The sequence below is a fragment of the Cryptomeria japonica genome, chromosome 3 (assembly GCF_030272615.1).
Source record: "Cryptomeria japonica chromosome 3, Sugi_1.0, whole genome shotgun sequence".
In the NCBI taxonomy this organism is placed as follows: Eukaryota; Viridiplantae; Streptophyta; class Pinopsida; order Cupressales; family Cupressaceae; genus Cryptomeria; species Cryptomeria japonica.
This window is the reverse complement of record NC_081407.1, coordinates 374,687,831-374,707,160: the sequence shown is the minus strand read 5'-3', so window position 1 is coordinate 374,707,160 and position 19,330 is coordinate 374,687,831. Positions and strand designations below refer to the sequence as shown.

The window sequence follows — 19,330 nt, the reverse complement described above, 5'->3', positions numbered from 1 at the left end:
GAAGTTGTTTTAGGCCATGTGTTTGGCTGGAAAAGTACATTACAGGGGAGTTCATTTTTGACTTGGAAGTGGTGTATCTGTATTCCATTCATGTCTTGAAAGGTCTGAACTTGCTGCGGTGTACCCTTCAAGCTCCACATTATTTCTTGCATGAGACATTCTTTGATCAGTTTTGGGGAAGCAAACGGTAAAACCCCACTGATTCACCATCTTGTGCAGTAGAGAGGATTTGAGATCCTATTTGTATGGGCTTTGGTTTGTTACAGAAGAATGACAAATGGATCAACAACAAAGTTGAGATTTTTGGCAGGTTTACAAATTTCGAAACTTTCATGGAAAGATGGTGTCCTATACGTGGTTCATAAATGTTCACAAGCAAAGAACAGGCAAGTCACTGTGGTATCTAAAATTTATTAAATCTTTGCAAAACTTGGAGCACAAAGGTTTAAGCAAGATACTCAGTGAATTTTGTAATGACTTAGGGAACGCAGGGAATGGAGGTGAAATGAAATTATATTAAACTCGTAAAATGACCAAATGAGGTCCATTGGACTCAAAGTAACAAGCATTAGCATCAGTGAAAGGAAATATTTATGGGATCCATCATATGTGAATGACAATATCTATTGGAAAGATTCATTGGAATATGTTTTGAAACCACTGCCCTAGTGTCTCTTAATAGAAAGATATTCAGTAATTATTTGATGAATATTTCCCTTCAAACCACAGGTATGAAATGTGGATTGCTTCTTAGTGTTCTTCCCTACGGAATGGGCTTTGCTTTGAGCGATTTTTTTTAATGATTTCAAAAGGACTTCCAGATTCTCTAGTATCTATGAATTTAAAAAGATTCCTAAAGAGATTTTAGATGAGGATCTTTGTAATGAAAATGAAGGTACTAAAAGGAAAAAGAAAAGTATTTTTGATGAAGATATTGCTTAGTATAAATTGTTTTTGTTCTGTCATAAAAAAATTGTGGAATTTAAGGAAAAACCTGTTATTAATGATTATGAGTCTTAAATTTGAGATTTTGATAGATCTGAAATTGTGTGAGAATGTGATATACCTAATCTTAAGTTGTAACGTCTTGAATGAAAAATTTAAAATAGTAAAGTGGAGAAACATCTAATGTTTACTGTTTCATTACAGGCACATTTTTGTACAGATAGAATCTTGTACTCTGCTTTGGACATTCAAAGACATCTGCATTTATTAAGTTTTGTTTGAGAATGAGATATACCTTATATCTTAAGTTGTAATGCCTTGATTGAAAAATTTAAGATAAATAAAAGAGGAGAAACATCTAATGTTTGTTGTTTCATTACATGCACGTTTCTGTATAAATATAATCCTGTACTCTTCTTTGGACATTCAAAGACATTTGCTTTTATTAAATTTTTGGTTATTTATTCCAGGTGTTGCCTCCACCAAATGTTACAGGTGCTCTACACATAGGACATGGTCTTATGTCTGCTATTGAGGTACAACTGTAACTATACTTTGTTTTTATTGGATTCTGATTATGTTTCTTGCTTTTTCCTTTGGATATCAATTTGTTTTCTTTGTACTATTTTATCATAGCAGCTCTCTTTGCTTCCAGGATACCATCATTAGGTGGCGAAGGATGAGTGGTTATAATACTCTTTGGGTGCCTGGGATGGACCATGCTGGAATAGCAACACAGGTTTAAATGTTTATTGCTTTGGCACTGCACATTATATTTCCTGTTGTCAGTTTGTTCTGATATTCATGGACATGTTTTAATAGACAGTAGCCTTGTGAATGTTGAAAGCTAATGTGTTTTGCACTTTATAGGTGGTGGTGGAAAAGAAGATAATGCGTGATAGAGGGCTAACAAGGCATGATCTTGGACGTGAGAAATTTGTGGCAGAGGTGAGAATAATTATTACATTTTAGTGGATTTAGTGATTGATCATACAGGACCAGTAAATAGGTAGCTGCTAAGTCTGGTAAACCTTCAAAACATGTTTTGAGAGTTGTTCTTAGATGGACACCTTTTTTTTTATCGCAGCCTATTTGAGTTTTTTGCAACTAATTCTATGATCTATTTGTAGGTCTGGAAGTGGAAAGAAGAATATGGAGGAACAATTTTGAATCAAGAGCGTCGTCTTGGAGCCACACTTGATTGGTCACGGGAGGTCAGAAATTATGCTTTTCTGTAGATTGTTGAGCACCTCTATGTTGCACCCTGGATTTCAATCACAAAGAAGTATTTTGTCACATTTCGCCAAATGATACTCTGCAGATGCTATAACAATTTCTTATTCATGCTTTTATACAGTGTTTCACCATGGATGAGAAAAGATCAAATGCAGTAACAGAGGCTTTTGTTCGGCTTTATAAACAGGGTCTTATTTACAGGTATTTTCTTGTGATCATCTATTTATCTATGCATTTTTTTGATAGGAAATTTCATTTGTGATGCGGCCTTTATGTTGGATGGATATTACGTGGCCTTTATGTTGGATGGATATCGCGGCAGTCTCAATCTATCTTATTTTGTTAGCGCTTCCCTTAATGGTTCTGTTGGATCAAACCAATTAACCCTAGCTCATAGTAAAGATCTTTATGGTGCATCTATTTTGAGTTTCAGAGGCTATTGGAGGTTTTCCCCCAAAATACTGTGAATGGAGAGAATATATACCCTAGAATATGTTAAATTTGTGACCTAGTTCAGTAATCAGATTTGTAGCATTTAATTATTTGCTAACATTAAGTAAACCATAATCAAGTAAATGCAAGAATGAAAACAAGAGAGCAAGAGACCAACACAAATACCCTGGGAAAACCTTGAAGGAGGAAAAACCCAGCACTAAAGACCCACAGGTCAGATTATGTATTTAATCTTAATTGCATGAATACAATACTTAGCTTGACTCTTCAGATCTGCTCCCTTTTAACATATCAGATCTGCCCTTCTAATTACACCAAGTCTGCCACAAGGAATACCAAATGCCTTCTATCTTCTTGAACTAATTCGCACAATCCTCTTCTATATTTCGCACCTTTAATTGCAGAGCTATTTCGCTGATTGCATGTGAAATTGAATGAGTGATTTGAGTTTGCATTTGAACTTTATTTATATGAGCTTTTAACCCATATAATTTCAAGTTGGCCTTAATGCATTTTGGCGCCAATTTGATTTATTGTGGCGTGGTACATATTTTAATGTGGCGTGGAGGTATGGGGCTGGTCCTATCTTGGGGGCACGTTACCCTTTTAGGATAGGACCCAGTCCTATATGGGTTCGGATGTTGCCTTAAGACAATCCAAACCCTTCTTACGTAGTTATAAACAACACTCCCTCTTAACTAGGGAAGAAGAGAATACATAATCTGAACCTTTAGAGTTCCATCTAGCACACAAGCATAGAATGGATCTAGCACACAAGCATAGAATTACATCTTCCACCTAGCACACAAGCATAGGATGGTTCTAGCACACAAGCATAGAAAGTGTAATACACAAGTGGGTCTTTACATAATTACAATTTTCCATCTAACACACAAGCATAGATTGGATACTTTTCATTCTTGCACACAAACAAGAATGATTAAAACGTTGCAGATAGAGTCACTGAGATTAGAACTCCCTCTCAACCAAGGTTTCATTTTCCACAATACCAAGTCTGTCTCTGAAGTATTCGAACTTCACTTTGGATAAGGGTTTGGTAAGAATATCTGCAACCTGTTCATCTGTGCTAATATACTTTAGCTGAATGGTGCCTCTTTGCACCATATCTCGAATGAAGTGATAGTGCGTTTCCACATGTTTGGACCGGTCATGGAACACAGGATTTACTGACATCTTTATACAGCTTTGATTATCACAATGAATGGTGGTAAGACCACTAGATTGACCAAATAATCCAACCAGAAGTTTGCGAAGCCACACTGCTTCCCTAGATGCAACAGATGCTGCAATGTACTCAGCTTCTGCAGTGCTTAATGCTATCGAAGATTGCTTCCTACATGCCCAAGAGATTACTGCAGAGCCCAAATTGAAACAGATACCCGAAGTACTTTTTCGGTCCTTGACACCTCCTGCCCAATCTCAATTTGAATCTGAATAGCCTTCCAAGAAGATTGAGGTATTAAGTGAATACTTCAGCCCATAAACAATAGTGCCACGCAGGTATCTTAGAATGTGTTTGGCAGCAACCAGGTGAACAAGTTTAGGCAAGCACATGAACTGACCGAGGGCATTCACAGCATAACAGATGTCTGGTCTAGTATTGACTAGATACATCAAGGATCCAATCAACTGCTTGTACTCAGATGGGTTTGCAAAATCAGAGTTAGCTGCAGAAACACTTAATTTCTTTAAGTTAGATTCCATAGGAGTAGACATGGGTTTACAGTTCATCATTCTAAATCTTTTTAGAATATCAATAGTGTACTTTCCTTGACTTAGAAAAATTTCATTTGGCTTTTGCCATACTTCTAACCCTAGGAAGTAATGCATTAGACCTAAATCCTTCATTTCAAATTCTGAGGCTAATTCTTTCTTACATCTTATAATTAATTTATTTTCACCAGTGAGAAATAAATCATCCACATACAAAACCAGAATGAGCATATCATCATTATATATCTTCAAGTAAATGTTAGCATCAACATCATTCTTACGAAATCCTAAGCTTAGTAACTACTTATCAATTCTTTCATACCAAGCACGAGGGGCCTGTTTGAGCCCATATAAGGCTTTCTTCAACCTGCAAACATGAGTATCTCTTTTATGGATTACATAACCTTCTGGTTGCTCAATATAGACTTCTTCCTCAATGACACCATTGAGGAAGGCTGTCTTAACGTCCATTTGATGCAGCTCCCAACCTTTGGCTGCAGCAATAGCTATTATAGATCTAATAGAGGTATATCTAGCAACAGGAGCAAAAGTTTCCTCATAATCTATTCCTTCCTTTTGAGAAAAACCACATGCTACAAATCTAGCTTTATATTTTTCAATACTACCATCAACATTATGCTTAATTTTAAACAACCATTTAGAAGAAACAACAGACTTACCTTTGGGTCTGGGTACAATGTCCCAGACATCATTCTTGATGATAGACCCATACTCTTCATCCATGGCTGATTTCCAAGCATGACGGGACATAGCTTCTTCGACATTGTGAGGTTCAGACTCAATGATATTACACATCACAGAAATGTAGTTGGCGTGATTTTGGAGTCTCTTGCTATCTCTAAAGGTTCCTCTGGGAGCAGCAAATCCTTCAGCATCTTGAATAGTGTTTCTAACCCAAAGTGGCCTCTTCTTGCAGACCACAATATCCTTAGGTATATCTGTGGGGTCCACGGGTTCTGCTGGGTCATCCTGAACTTCCTGATCCTGGAAGTCAGTGGACTCCTTCTGTATCTTAGGGTTAGCATCAACTTTTGAATCTTGATTTTCAATCACCATATCATTATTATCAGATAACGAACCTTTAGATCTTTTGAAAGCAATATCTTCTTCAAAAGTTACATCTCTACTTACCTCAACATACCTTTGATCTGAAATGTAGATCCTGAAGGCTTTGGAAGATTCACTGTATCCCACTAAGATGCCTTTCTTTCCAGAGGGATCCAACTTGGTTCGTTTTTCTTTAGGCACATGAACATACACAATGCTCCTGAATATCCTTAGGTGGCTGATGTCAGGTTTGATTCCTATAAAGGCTTCTTCAGGGGTTACATTCTTTAGAGCACGATGAGGACATCTATTCTAAATGTAAATTGTTGTTTTGGATGCCTGCGCCCATAGAAAGGGTTGTTGGTCTTGATCATGAATCATGGCTCTTGCAGCTTCAACAATGGTCTTGTTCTTTCTTTCAGCAACTCCATTTTGCTGAGGATTGTAGGGAACACATAACTCCCTCTTAATTCCTGCCTTAATACAGAAATCATAAAAACTACCTGAGGTGTACTCACCTCCATTGTCAGACCTTAAACATTTAATTCGATTTCTAGTAGTGTTTTCAACCAAGGCTTTGAATTCTTTAAATCTGTTTAGGACTTCTTCAGACTCATTAGATTTAAGAAAGTAAATCCACGTTTTCCTAGAGAAATCATCTATGAAGATAACATAATAAAGGAAGCCGCTAGGAGATGCTACAGACATGGGACCACATAAGTCTGAATGAATGAGCTCTAACTTTTCTTTAGCCCTACTATCACTTTTATGAAAAGGGTTCTTTACATTCTTACCCATTGCACACAACCTTTACAATCGTCATCATGAGATAAACTAAGTTTAGGCATACCTTTAACCATTTTACCGAGAGTGGGAAGAGTTTGAAAGTGTAGATGTCCAAGTCTTCTATGCCATACCTCGCATGATTCAGGGGCCTCATGGATGAGAGCTTGAATTGGATTAGCTGCAAGCTTATATAAACTATCACATCTATTTCCAATAACACGAGCAGTTTTGAAATTAGATTTCTTAGACCAAGCAAGTACTTTCCCTTCAGAAAATGCTATTTGCAAACCCTTATCTTCTAAGGCAGAAATGGAAATAAGATTTCTTTTAATACCAGGTACAAAAAGGATATCACAGAGTTGTAAAGAAATACCAGAATCTAGTTTTAAAGAGGTAGTACCAGAACCTTTTACTGAGTATCGAGCATCATCACCGATTACCACATGAAGGTTGGTATCCTTTTCTATCAGATCTGAAAGATGCTCACGAAAACCTGAGATGTGTCTGGAGGCACCACTGTCAATTATCCAAGTATCACTGTCCGTAGGAACATTGCTTGATAGAACAGAGATAAGAAGATAGTCCTCATTTTGTTCAGCAACTTCATTTAAATTGACTTCCCTTTCCTTGGGATCATTCTGACAATCTCTGGCATAGTGACCATACTTATCACATCTGAAGCAACGAATGTGGGAGGAATCTCTTGACTTCTTCCTTGGATCATAGGAGGAGGATCTAAAACTTTTGCTTCTCTTTTCTTTCTTCCAATGTCCACCTTTCCTAGATTTAGCTAAGAGAGCATGATTATCATCTTTGTGAGAGTTCTTGAGTTTTCCTCTTACCTCAATTCGAGATTCCTCTTCAATGCAATCAGATTGAAGACTCTCAAAGTTGGGACGATCAGCTCTTCCACCAATGCTACGAATGAATGGTTTCCATTCATCAGGTAGACCATTTAATGCAATCATGACAAGATCTTTATCCGAAATTTGGCAATCAAGAGTACTTAGCTTGTCCTTTAGTTCATTGATCTTCATGATGTAGGCCATGATTGAGTCTTCTTCTTTCATTTTCATGTGAAGAAGCTGCTGCCTTAGAGCAAGAGCCCTGCTGAGGTTGTTGACTTCATACATCCCTTCCAAGTGTTTGATCATCTCCTTGGCAGACGCAAATTTTGATATGACAGTGACGATGATTCTTGACAGATTCAATTATGATCTTCCTAGCCTTGAGGGAGTCTTTCTTGAACTGCTTCAGTTCTTCAGCATCTTCAGGAGGGGACAACCTTTCTTCTTCTACGAATTTTAGCAAATCATTCTCTTCAAGGATCAATAGAATACGGACTTTCCAAGCAGCAAAATCAAGGGCTCCATCAAGTCTATCTTCAGCCCTCAAACTTGACATTTTAATCTGAAAACAAACAACAACTATATGCAACAAATGATTTACTAAATCTGAAGTTAGTAACACCTTAGCTCTGATACCATGTTAAATTTGTGACCTAGTTTAGTAATCAGATTTGTAGCATTTAATTATTTGCTAACATTAAGTAAACCATAATCAAGTAAATGCAAGAATGAAAACAAGAGAGCAAGAGACCAACACAAATACTCTGGGAAAACCTCCAAGGAGGAAAAACCCAGCACTAAAGACCCATAGGTCAGATTATGTATTTAATCTTAATTGCATCAATACAATACTTAGCTTGACTCTTCAGATCTGCTCCCTTTTAACATATCAGATCTGCCCTTCTAATTACACCAAGTCTGCCACAAGGAATACCAAATGCCTTCTATCTTCTTGAACTAATTCGCACAATCCTCTTCTATATTTCGCACCTTTAATTGCAGAGCTATTTCGCTGATTGCATGTGAAATTGAATGAGTGATTTGAGTTTGCATTTGAACTTTATTTATATGAGCTTTTAACCCATATAATTTCAAGTCGGCCTTAATGCATTTTGGCACCAATTTGATTTATTGTGGCGTGGTACATATTTTAATGTGGCGTGGAGGTATGGGGCTGGTCCTATCTTGGGGGTACGTTACCCTTTTAGGATAGGACCCAGTCCTATATGGGTTCGGATGTTGCCTTAAGGCAATCCGAACCCTTCTTACCTAGTTATAAACAACAGAATAGGGGTGTGGTATGAAAATTTATAGAGAGTCAAGATTATTAAGTTGCTTGTCATGTATATTAGCAATGAATGAGTTAATACTGTAAAAGCATGTACAGCATCCGAAGATTATACTTGGAAGAACTTTTGGACAACAGTTTTGGTCAACCTATGAATGATAATCCTATAGGCCTTGCCTTCAATGAGTTACACATCTGGTCCGTTTTGTGAAATTCTTCCCAAGTATTCACTCCATACTCATTATTGGAATCAGTCTCCACGTACAAAGAATATTATGAACAACTCTACATCTTAAGAAACATTTGCCAACCTTAAATGACAAAACGAAGAATAGGTCAAGTCACAAATCATCCAACCACAACAACTGCATGAATATATGACAGTTCTATCCCTGTTACCGGAATTCTGTCAATTGGTAGACCTTCCACCTCCTTTCTGCAACCAGCCCATAAAACCTTGCATACCATATGATGACGAGCTCTTGGCAAGGGATATTATTATAGCTAAATCCCCCCCCGAGTTTGCCAGTTTGTGGATGGAAATATAAACTTCTTTGTATGTTTGAAGAATTAGATTGCAAGAACAGGGATAACGTTTGCAAACCACAAAACCCCTGACAACAGAACATTGATATTAATGCCATTAGCCTCTCTTGTTATCAACAAAGACAATACAGAAACAGACATAACAATCCAACGCCTCACAACCAGTAGGAGCCTAATCTCTTTTGCAAATTCCACAAGCTTAGGGGGGCATGACACTCAATGTGCAGAGAGTATAAAAGGGTATTAAATTTTGCTGAGTGATTGCTCCCCTCTTTCCTGCATTTAAATATATTACTTTTGCTGGTAAAATTTTTAGTAAAAATTTTGCATATAGGATTGCATTCATACTAGTTACATTACATATAGGCAAAACAAGTAGTTATAACAAAGAACCCCTAAAACAAGAAAACAAGTGTGTATGTGCCTTGGGATCCAGTTGGACGTTACCTCAAATGTCCTGGAATCTATCCACAGGTTCTTCGCAGCCTTAGTTGCCTATCATGATTTGTTGACTAAGATTCTTGCAGTTGACTTTGTTTATTGCATGGCACAGTGTAGAATGTTGATTTTAGGATCAGACTGATAACAGAAAGCAGAAAATAACAAATGCAAGACACATAACACAGCAGTACCCTGGGAAAACCTCCCTCTTGGAGGTGAAAAACCCAACAACAAAAGATCTCTGACTATATTAATTAAGCTCAGTAGCAGATTTACAATCTTGCTTCACACATGAAGCATACTTCAAATTAGGGCGCACATTAGGGCAACTTATCTTGCTGTAGGCGATACGATATGCTGAAGGCTATGTCCTTGAATTATTCGCTGCCCTAGATGAAGTTCACTGTTGCTGTGAATGGATTTGGCAGCCTTGCAAGGAAGTTCGCCAGCCAGGTATGATGTTCGCCCAGCCAAGTATGATGTTCGCTCAGCCAAGAAAGTAATCAGGATGAATTCGCTGGACTGAAACACTAATTCGCTTGCCAAAGGTAGATCGCTGATCAGTAGACAGAGATAGTTCGCTGTATGTGAATTGGTATTGAATGATTACAAATGAACTTGTATATATATGCCTCAATGCCTCCTAATAGACCTTAGGTCAGCCTTATTGTTTTGGCGCCAAGAATAGGATCAGACCTATAAATTACAAGTTACATTTATATAGGTCTTGTCCAATACAATTACAAGTTACATATAGGTCTTGCTTAATTACAAGTTACATGTGACGCCCGATTAGGGCCAGACTTAAACAATGTTTACATATCAAATTGAACCATCAAAATGGCAAAGGCCACTTAGCCATCAAGTGTACTAGGTCGGCCCTAGAAGGATCCGACCTAGCTACACATCAACACTCCCTCTTAGCTAGGGAAGATTCCTTCTCGATAACCGAGTCACATAGTAACAACCATCATGGCTACTCCCATGAAAAATGCAAATGAACACAACCACCATGGCTACTCCCAGAGGGTGGGTCCATCATGGCTACTCCCATGAATGGAATTACAAATGAACACAACCACCATGGCTACTCGTAGAGGGTGGGTCCACCATGGCTACTCCCATGGATGGAAACCAATTAAACATGATGACCTTCACCATAGCTTCTCCCAGAGGGCGAACAAACACAAGTGCTAAGTCATGGAATGACATCCACCATGCCTACTCGCAGAGGGTGGATCCACCATACCTACTTGCAAAGGGTGGATAAACACAAGTGCTACATCATGGAATTTCTTCCATGACATCCACCATGCCTGCTCGTAGATGGTAGATACACCATACCTACTCGCAGAGGGTGGAACGAGGGCTTTCACCGCAAACTTCTCTCACAAAGAAGAATGCATTAACCAAAAGATGAGGCTTAATCTGAAGTTGAAATGTTAGGCTCCCTCTGAAGCTGAAATGTCAGGCTCCCTCTGAAGATGAATTGACATTTCCTCCTTTAGAATAAGAAATCTTCCGAGTTGACATTTTACCTTGGCTCCTTCTGAGGTGTCCCTATGAAAACTTCCGTAGAAGAAGCTAGAGGAGTAGACCTGAATTTGCACTCTCGAGCATGGTGACCATACTTATCACACCTAAAACATTGAATGTGAGATAAGTCCTTCCTTTTTGATTCAGAGACAGGATCTGATTCTCTGTCTCTATCCCACTTCCTTCTTTTGCCTCTTTCTATACGTATTGCAAGGACTTGATTTTCCACATCATAATGATCACACTCAATTCCTCTTGCTATCAATCTTGACTCTTCTTGAATGCAATCCGCATGAAGACGATCAAACTTGGGAAGTTTCGATCTTGCACTAATTCCTTGAATGTAAGACTCCCAGGATGCAGGAAGACCATTAAGAGCCAACATGGTCAAGTCCTTGCTGTCAATAACATGACCAATAGAAGAGAGCTGATCTCTCAACTTAGAGATCCTCATGAAGTAAGCAATAACAGTTTCTCCTTTTGCCATCTTGATGTGATGAAACTGTTGCTTTAAGGCTAGGGCACGACTTGTGTTGTTGATCTCATACATCCCTTCCAATGTCTTGAACATATCTTTGGCTGAAGACATCTTGGAAATGATAGGCACAAGGTGGTCGTTCACGGAGTCAATCAGGATCTTCTTTGCTTTGACAACATTTTTCTTGAATTGGAGTTTTTCTTCTTGATCTTCAGGTTCAGGCTGATCTTTTCCTTCTACAAACTGAAGTAGATCATTCTCTTCAAGTGCAATAAGAACTCTAACCTTCCACGAGGTGAAGTTCAAAGTTCCGTCAAGTCTATCTTCAACCATTAAACCGGTCACCATCTTCAATGTAGGAAATTGCTTGATGAAGGTGAAGTAGGAGAGAGTGCTTTGCTGCTGTCAGACAGTCTGATCACGATTGCTTCAAACCTTGCTCTGATACATTGTTGATTTTAGGATCAGACTGATAACAGAAAGCAGAAAATAACAAATGCAAGACACATAACACAACAGTACCCTGAGAAAACCTCCCTCTTGGAGGTGAAAAACCCAGCAACTAAAGATCTCAGATTATATTAATTAAACTCAGTAGCAGATTTACGATCTTGCTTCACACATGAAGCATACTTCAAATTAGGGCACACATTAGGGCAACTTATCTTGCTGTAGGCGATACAATATGCCGAAGGCTATGTCCTTGAATTCTTCACTGCCCTAGATGAAGTTCACTGTTACTGTGAATGGATTCGGCAGCCTTGAAAGGAAGTTCACCAGCCTTGTATGATGTTCGCTCAGCCAAGAATGATGTTCGCCCAGCCAAGTATGATGTTCGCTCAGCCAAGAAAGTAATCTGGATGAATTCACTGGACTGAAACACTAATTCGCCAAGAAAGTAATCAGGATGAATTCACTGGACTGAAACACTAATTCGCTTGACAAAGGTAGATCGCTGATTAGTAGACAGAGATAGTTCACTGTATGTGAATTGGTATTGAATGATTACAAATGAACTTGTATATATATGCCTCAGTGCCTCCTAATAGACCTTAGGTCGGCCTTATTGTTTTGGCGCCAAGAATAGGATCAGACCTATAAATTACAAGTTACATTTATACAGGTCTTGCTTAATTATAAGTTACATGTGACGCCCGATTAGGGCCAGACTTAAACAATGTTTACATGGTATTTAGGAATGCTAATCATTTTTTATAGATGATATCCAAGTGGATTTTCATGCTAATCGTTTTTCCTAACAAGCTCATGAAATTCCCTCCAATTGCCTCTTTCTCTTGTTAAATGATTTTGTTAAGAAAATCTTTGTATTTAATTGCAACTAACATAGATAAATGTAAGGTTGTAGTAGAAGATAGCAACTAGGTTCGCTTTATGCCACGCTATGCTTCATGAAAAGCAATAACAATTGAATATCACAACAATCTACAAACTATGGTGAGAATTTTCTTATTTATCAAATTCCCTTAATGAAGAGCATGAAGAAGATAGACAAATATCTCAAAAGGTCTTCAAAATAACAATATATTGAATCAACCATCAATCGACTCGAGATCAATCTTGATAGGCATTGATTATCATTGTAAATTAACAAAGTGCAATGACATTTTTTAACAAGAATTCCATGAATTTTTCTTGTTACTTGGATTAGGAGTCTAGGTCCATCTTTAGTATCTTGACATCAAAGTTGAATGCTCTCAATATGAATATTAATATAATAAAATCCTAGGTCTCTTAGAGACCTCTTGGTAACATGGTCAATCCTTTTTTCGATTTCTACAATAGATTTATCTTTAATGTGCAACAATTAGGGCAAAAGATCCGAAGATTTGCGATTAATAAAAAATCATACAACCCTGATACAATTGTGTGACTCAATAAGAGGGAACGATACAACCCAAGATATTAAAGAGTATGACTAATGATGCAAAAAGGTGTGGCCATGATAAATGGAGGGTGCAACATGAGATACAAAATATTCAAGCCATCAATGGCATTGTGCCAACATTTAAAGAGACAACTTGGGGAAGCTTGCATGCGTGGGTTTGAATGAGATATATTCCCCTAATCTACCTCTTCAATGACAACCACACTTGTTATTCTATTTTATATTTCGAAGGTATGTACTAAACTCGATCAAACTTATTTTGTGTACTTAACAACGTCATGGCGTGTGTTGTTGTAGAGTCTCCATGCTTTGTGTAAGCATGTAGACAGTTCCTCCCATAGAAGAATATCACAATTTTCGATCACTCAAACATCTTTACTTGCATTTTGCCACTTTTCCCTTGCCAATCCCTATCACATATTTGTTGGAGAAGTGCTTTGCCCCAATGACTTAAAAAAAGGTCAAGAAAAGCATTGTTGGTGGCATTGTACTTAGGAAGCTTCAGAGGAGAGTATGGATATCTTCAAACCACGAGTTCTTCAGGCTAAGGGCAGGGCGCACAACTATTGTCTTGACATAGCCTAAGGAAGCTGCACTTCCTGGGTGGCTTGCAATCATATACTTCTTGTCACTGAAACCGCCCATATGTGATATCCCATGTATATATTCTCAGATTGCCATCTTGGTCCAGCCTAATGAATGATAGTGTGCTATTATATTTGGGAGTGGTGAAGGCATAGAGAGGTCGATTGAGATTATAACTTGCAAAGCTTAGGCACTCTTTGATGTATGAGAGCATTCATGTTGCCCAATTGCATTTTCATGTTTTTGGTCGTAGGGTTGTTGAGGAAGGTGATACTCACAATTGGCCATTTGCAAGTGTGTGTTTTGGTAAACAAGTCCTTTCTTTGATTGTCGTAGAAGCTAAGAGTCTAGTAAGGCAAATGGTTAGAAAATTGGTGTAGAGTGCAAAGCCATTGGTTTCTGTTACCAGTTTATCTAGTTGTCTTTGTCTAGAGTTTGACTCACCAGCTTCTTCACTTGGTTTATGTCTAATGACTACCCTACCAAGATAGTGTCTATGGGATAGTTTAGGCTTTGCCACACAATTTTGTTTCTTGTCAAAGAGCATGATGTTTTTGTTGATTTAAAGTTTGATATCAACAATGCCTTTGAATTTCAATCTTCTTGGGAGTGAATGGCCTCTTGTACATGTGTAGGAATAGCAAACCAATCACTTTGGAACCTTCGTTGATCAATAATTAACTCTATTCATGCAATCGTAAGCAAGTATATTGGTCTTTGTGTTTTGCATACACAATGAGGTAAAACTAGTTTGTTTTAGACTTTCAAATGCTGTAGAAGTCACTTTTAGGGTAAGGGATTAATTTTTATCCATCATAGTCAAAGACAAATGATTTTAAAGGAAGAAAGAAAAGCAAAAAGAAAGTGCAAATTGATGTAGGCTTGTTCTTGCATCATTGCAGATTCTTGTGGGTTTGATGTGGGTCAGCCAAGTTCATTTGGGATGAACCCACATTGGAATAGCCAACCTGAATGACTCCCCAACTAGATTGAACTAGATCCTGAAGTAGGTGTGGATTGGACCTGGATTTAGGCAACTTAGGTAGCATATATGTGTCATATCTCATCAGGATTCAAAACCGGTAACTTAGGTAGGATATATATTCCACAGGAATTGTATATGTAATATCCCATCAGGATTTTATCCAGGCATTTCTAAAAGTCTGCCATATCTTGAGCAGGTACAGTTTGTGGATCTGTAAATGTATTACTATCAACGTATGTGAGATCAACCCATGTAAATGACACCTGATGTATGCTATCTTATTTATATTTGCGTAGTTGTATGGATTCTGTCATATGGGATTTTTGTGCATTGAAGAACTTGTGGAAGAGCTCCTAAATTTGGTATGAGCGATTCATAGTTTGTTTGCCAGAAAACTTCCATGATACTTTCTAGAATGTCATCTCGATTGTGGAGATGCACCAACCGATATTGCTCGTATGCTTATGGCATTACAGCATCAGTTATCCTGGGCATGTTTCTGAATCTTTTTCTTAGCTGAACAGTGAATGACTTATGTTCAATATATATCAAACAATATTTAAGCAGTCTTGGGAGAGACTTTGTAATATCGTATTCATATTTTCTGACTGTATTCAAGCTTGCTGGTATTTTCTTCTGTGTTTACAAGGATTTCCTTTAGAGGCTGCTGAGTATGTTATTCTATATTTCTTAGGCATTTTCCTCAAATATGCATATTCTACTAGATGTGAAATTTTAAATTTATTCTCTTCATGGGCTGCATCTTCTAAGAGCGCGTTCTAATAAAATGTTCATTAAACAGAGATCATCGACTTGTTAATTGGGATTGTGTTCTAAGAACAGCAATTTCTGATATTGAGGTATGCTTATTTGTATTGACATTTCTCTTATATTATAATTTTTCTGTCTTTCCTAGTTGATCTTTAGAAATTGTTTGAGGTACTGTTTGGGTATTTCATTTCTCATCTTTTGTATTTGGAGGAGCTAGTCCTAATAATTTGTTGTATGTTCAATTAACATTTTGTAAAGGTAGACTACATTGACATCAATAAACGGACACTACGGAAAGTCCCAGGGTACAAAAATCCAGTTGAGTTTGGAGTTTTGACATCGTTTGCTTATCCTCTGGAGGAAGGATTGGGAGAGATAGTTGTGGCAACAACAAGACCTGAAACCATGCTAGGTGACACTGCCATTGCAGTGCATCCTACTGATCAGAGATACATGCATTTGCACAAAAAGTTTGCCATCCACCCTTTTGATGGAAGAAAACTTCCTATCATCTGTGATTCAGAGCTTGTTAATCCAGAGTTTGGAACTGGTGCTGTTAAGGTAATGTTATATGATTGTATCTCATGATACAATTGAGATTTGTTTGGTAGAATATAAATCTTTTCTCTTACTTAATTCATCTTTCCTTAGCAGATGTTGGCTGAATCACAACTAAGAATTCATTAAATATCATTTCTCTAATTTGGATTTAGATAATTTAGATTTCATTTCATACCAAGCTCGGTGTGGTGCAATATTATTGTAATTTTTTTGTCTTTCATGTCTCCTACAGATAACTCCAGCACATGATCCAAATGATTTTGCTGTAGGTAAGCGTCACAATCTAGATTTTATAAGTATATTCACTGATGATGGCTTGATAAATAGCATTGGTGGCAAGGAATTTGAAGGAATGAAGCGGTTTGATGCCCGAGTGGCAGTAATTGAAGCTTTGAAAAATAAGTTAATTGCTACAATTTACTATAAAATTAATGGCTAAGGGTTAAAAGTCCTGATGCAAAAGTGGTCTAGTTAATGAGAATATAAATGGGTGTAAACTTTGTGAATATTTCTACCTTCCCTGTCCCTGCATTTCATGGAATTTTCTTCAGCATTTTCATGGTTCAGTTTGTATCATTTGCTCTACTTTGGGTTACCTCAAGTGTCAATGTTATTTTTATCTTACACGTTTGAAATTTACATAAAGCTTGCTAAATGCTTTTATTAGCTACGCAAGGATGAGGACTGCCATGATGTATAAGCCATCAGAGTCCTAATGACAAGGGAGAAGGGAGGTTTCCATGTCAGTCTAATAAAAAGGGATGCTGTAGATGGCAGGAGACTTAAATTTACTTATTGGATGTTCTCTATTAAAGTAGAAAGACTGCTGTTTGATTAAGCCATCTGACCCAATTGGTCAAATTCAAAATTAAGATTGAAAAATATGTCTAATTATTGTGTAAATATTTTTTCAAGGATAAATCAGCTTTATGTCTGTGTTACCTTTTGCTTATTGGCTTTTGTTTGTGATCCATGGACATTCTTTGCACACCATGATTGCTCATCTAGGTTCAATTAGCCGAATCATTCTTGTATGGTCACCATCAAATCTAGTTTAGCTCTTTCATGGTGGTTGTTGGGATTGCCATCATTTGTATGATATGGATCAAGACCAGCCATTTTCGTTTTGTCTAGGATCCCTTTAGCCACATCTTCTCTAGATGTTGTATCTTGCTCTATTTGTAGAAGCTGCAATTTCAATACATGTTTGTCATCAATGTTACAACCATAGGAGCAAAAATCGGCAAATTAAAATTCTAAGATTTTTAAAAAATATTGGGATTTTAAAAAAACATAAACATGCCAAAAAAAAGAGAAAATCTTCTTCTTGTTTGAATTAGAAGGCATTTTCATAGCTTAGAGATATTTAAAGTAAACTAAAATGAAAGTTTGACTTTGTCCTATTAAACACAAAACAAAACTCCATCCAATTCATCTATTGTTTTTGTAGATACGTGTAATATAGGTAAAAAGCTTAAATCCTATCTGGAAAAAAACATACTTGTTGAAGTCAAAATTAACTAAAAATGGTAAAAAATCGTGATAACATGCGACCTATGCCACAAGATTGGATTTCATACTTGTGTTTGATGAAGAGTTTTTTTGGAATAGTCGTTGAGTGGTAGAACCGAGTAAAAAAATGTGATTACATATGAATATTATATTTATATTTTTTAATATTTAATAACTCGTTAAAATATAATATAAATTTAAGAACTTAAAACATTAATTTAAGTTAAATATTAATACTTTTAAATTGATTATAAAATTTACTGTAGATCTTTAAAAAAATTAAATTTATCAATAACTCGTATGGAAATCTAATAAAACCTAAACACTAATTAATATTAAATATTATAATAACATTGGAAATATGCAAAGATGGAGCAAACTGTTGCTGCGAGGAGGGAGTCTGAGGCCCTAGTCTTTTTGTCTTATGTTCAGCTCGTTTTTTCTCTCTAACATTGCGGTGTGGGGTGTGTTGGCGGTGTGCAGTTTTCTTTCTGAGGTGTATTTGGGTGATTTTTTGGCAAGTTTTCTGGGCAGTTTGGGGGTTTTGCGTTTGGAGTTTGTGGGTATTGTTTTTTGGCTTCTTCTTTGGGGAGGGTGTGATTTCTTTGGTGGTGGGTATGGGGTTTGGGCTTTCCTTTGCCTTGTATTTCTGGGGTTTTTAATTGGGGAGGTTGGCAGCTCCTCGAAATTAGTAATTTGTGAGAATATGAAGAAGGCACATCCTTTTCAAATGTTCATGTTCAAGCTATGGAACATCACAAGAAGTTTGCATCTAGTGAGAACCCTTCTTTGCAGGGTGTCTCTTGTGCCAAGAAAACAATTGGGTGTTTGGAGAGAAGTGCAGATTGACTGGTCTTGGTGATTCAGCCAGATTCTGAGAATGTTAGTTGCTTATGCAACCATGTTTTAAATTGCAAATTTATGGGATTTCGGGCCTCTTTGATGTTTTTGGATACATGGGTGAGACAGACTTGGAACTTGGAAGGAGATATCGAGATTATGTTAGCAGCCAATAATTACTTTGTGGTTGTATTCTTGCATATGTTAGATAGGAACAGGGCCTTATTTTCGCAATTAAGTAGGCTTGTTCATTAAACTGTGGCATGCAGTTTCAACTCTTTATAAGAGCTCCCTTCAAGGGTTCTCGTGGTGTGCAGGTTTCAACTCTTCAAAAGAGCTCCCTTCAAGGGTTCCTGTTTGGGTACATCTCCCAAGACATCCATTAGAGTTTTGGAGGAATGATATTTTGCATTTGATTGGTCTTTTGCTAGGAATGCCGGAGGCCCCATCGCAACAAACATTGGAAAAAAGGTAATTTCCTATGCTTGTATCTGTGTTGATATTGATTTAAATAACCCTTTGCCAGATTTGTTGGAAATTTGTCTTGGATCCTCCTCTTGGATTTAACAACTTGATTATGAAGCCCTTCCTTTTCGAAGCTGTATTTGTCATCAGTATGGTCATTTGCAAAGGAAGTGCCCTAGGTTCAATCATGCTTCTATCTTAGCTAATGTCCGTCATTTTCCTATTCCTAAGGCTAATAAAGGGAAGGTCCCTTTGGCTGTAGCTGAGAGGTTAGATATATTTTTGGTATCTTGCTTTTGGATGGATGGTAGTTGGGCTACTAGCTTAGAGATTTTAGATTGGAGAG

The 19,330-nt window shown here is 37.3% G+C and overlaps 1 protein-coding gene across 5 annotated transcripts in view; it reads left to right on the top strand.

The window, feature by feature from the left end:
• The window catches only part of LOC131066343 (valine--tRNA ligase, mitochondrial 1), a 53,861-nt gene that overhangs the window by 12,361 nt on the left and 22,170 nt on the right, over positions 1-19,330 (top strand). For all 5 annotated transcript variants that reach the window (XM_058001089.2, XM_058001088.2, XM_058001087.2 and 2 more), the window contains 7 exons: positions 1,416-1,481; positions 1,601-1,684; positions 1,816-1,893; positions 2,076-2,159; positions 2,303-2,382; positions 15,638-15,695; positions 15,865-16,167. In XM_058001089.2, coding sequence (XP_057857072.2) covers positions 1,416-1,481; positions 1,601-1,684; positions 1,816-1,893; positions 2,076-2,159; positions 2,303-2,382; positions 15,638-15,695; positions 15,865-16,167 — 753 coding nt within the window. The remainder of the gene's footprint in view (positions 1-1,415; positions 1,482-1,600; positions 1,685-1,815; positions 1,894-2,075; positions 2,160-2,302; positions 2,383-15,637; positions 15,696-15,864; positions 16,168-19,330) is intronic.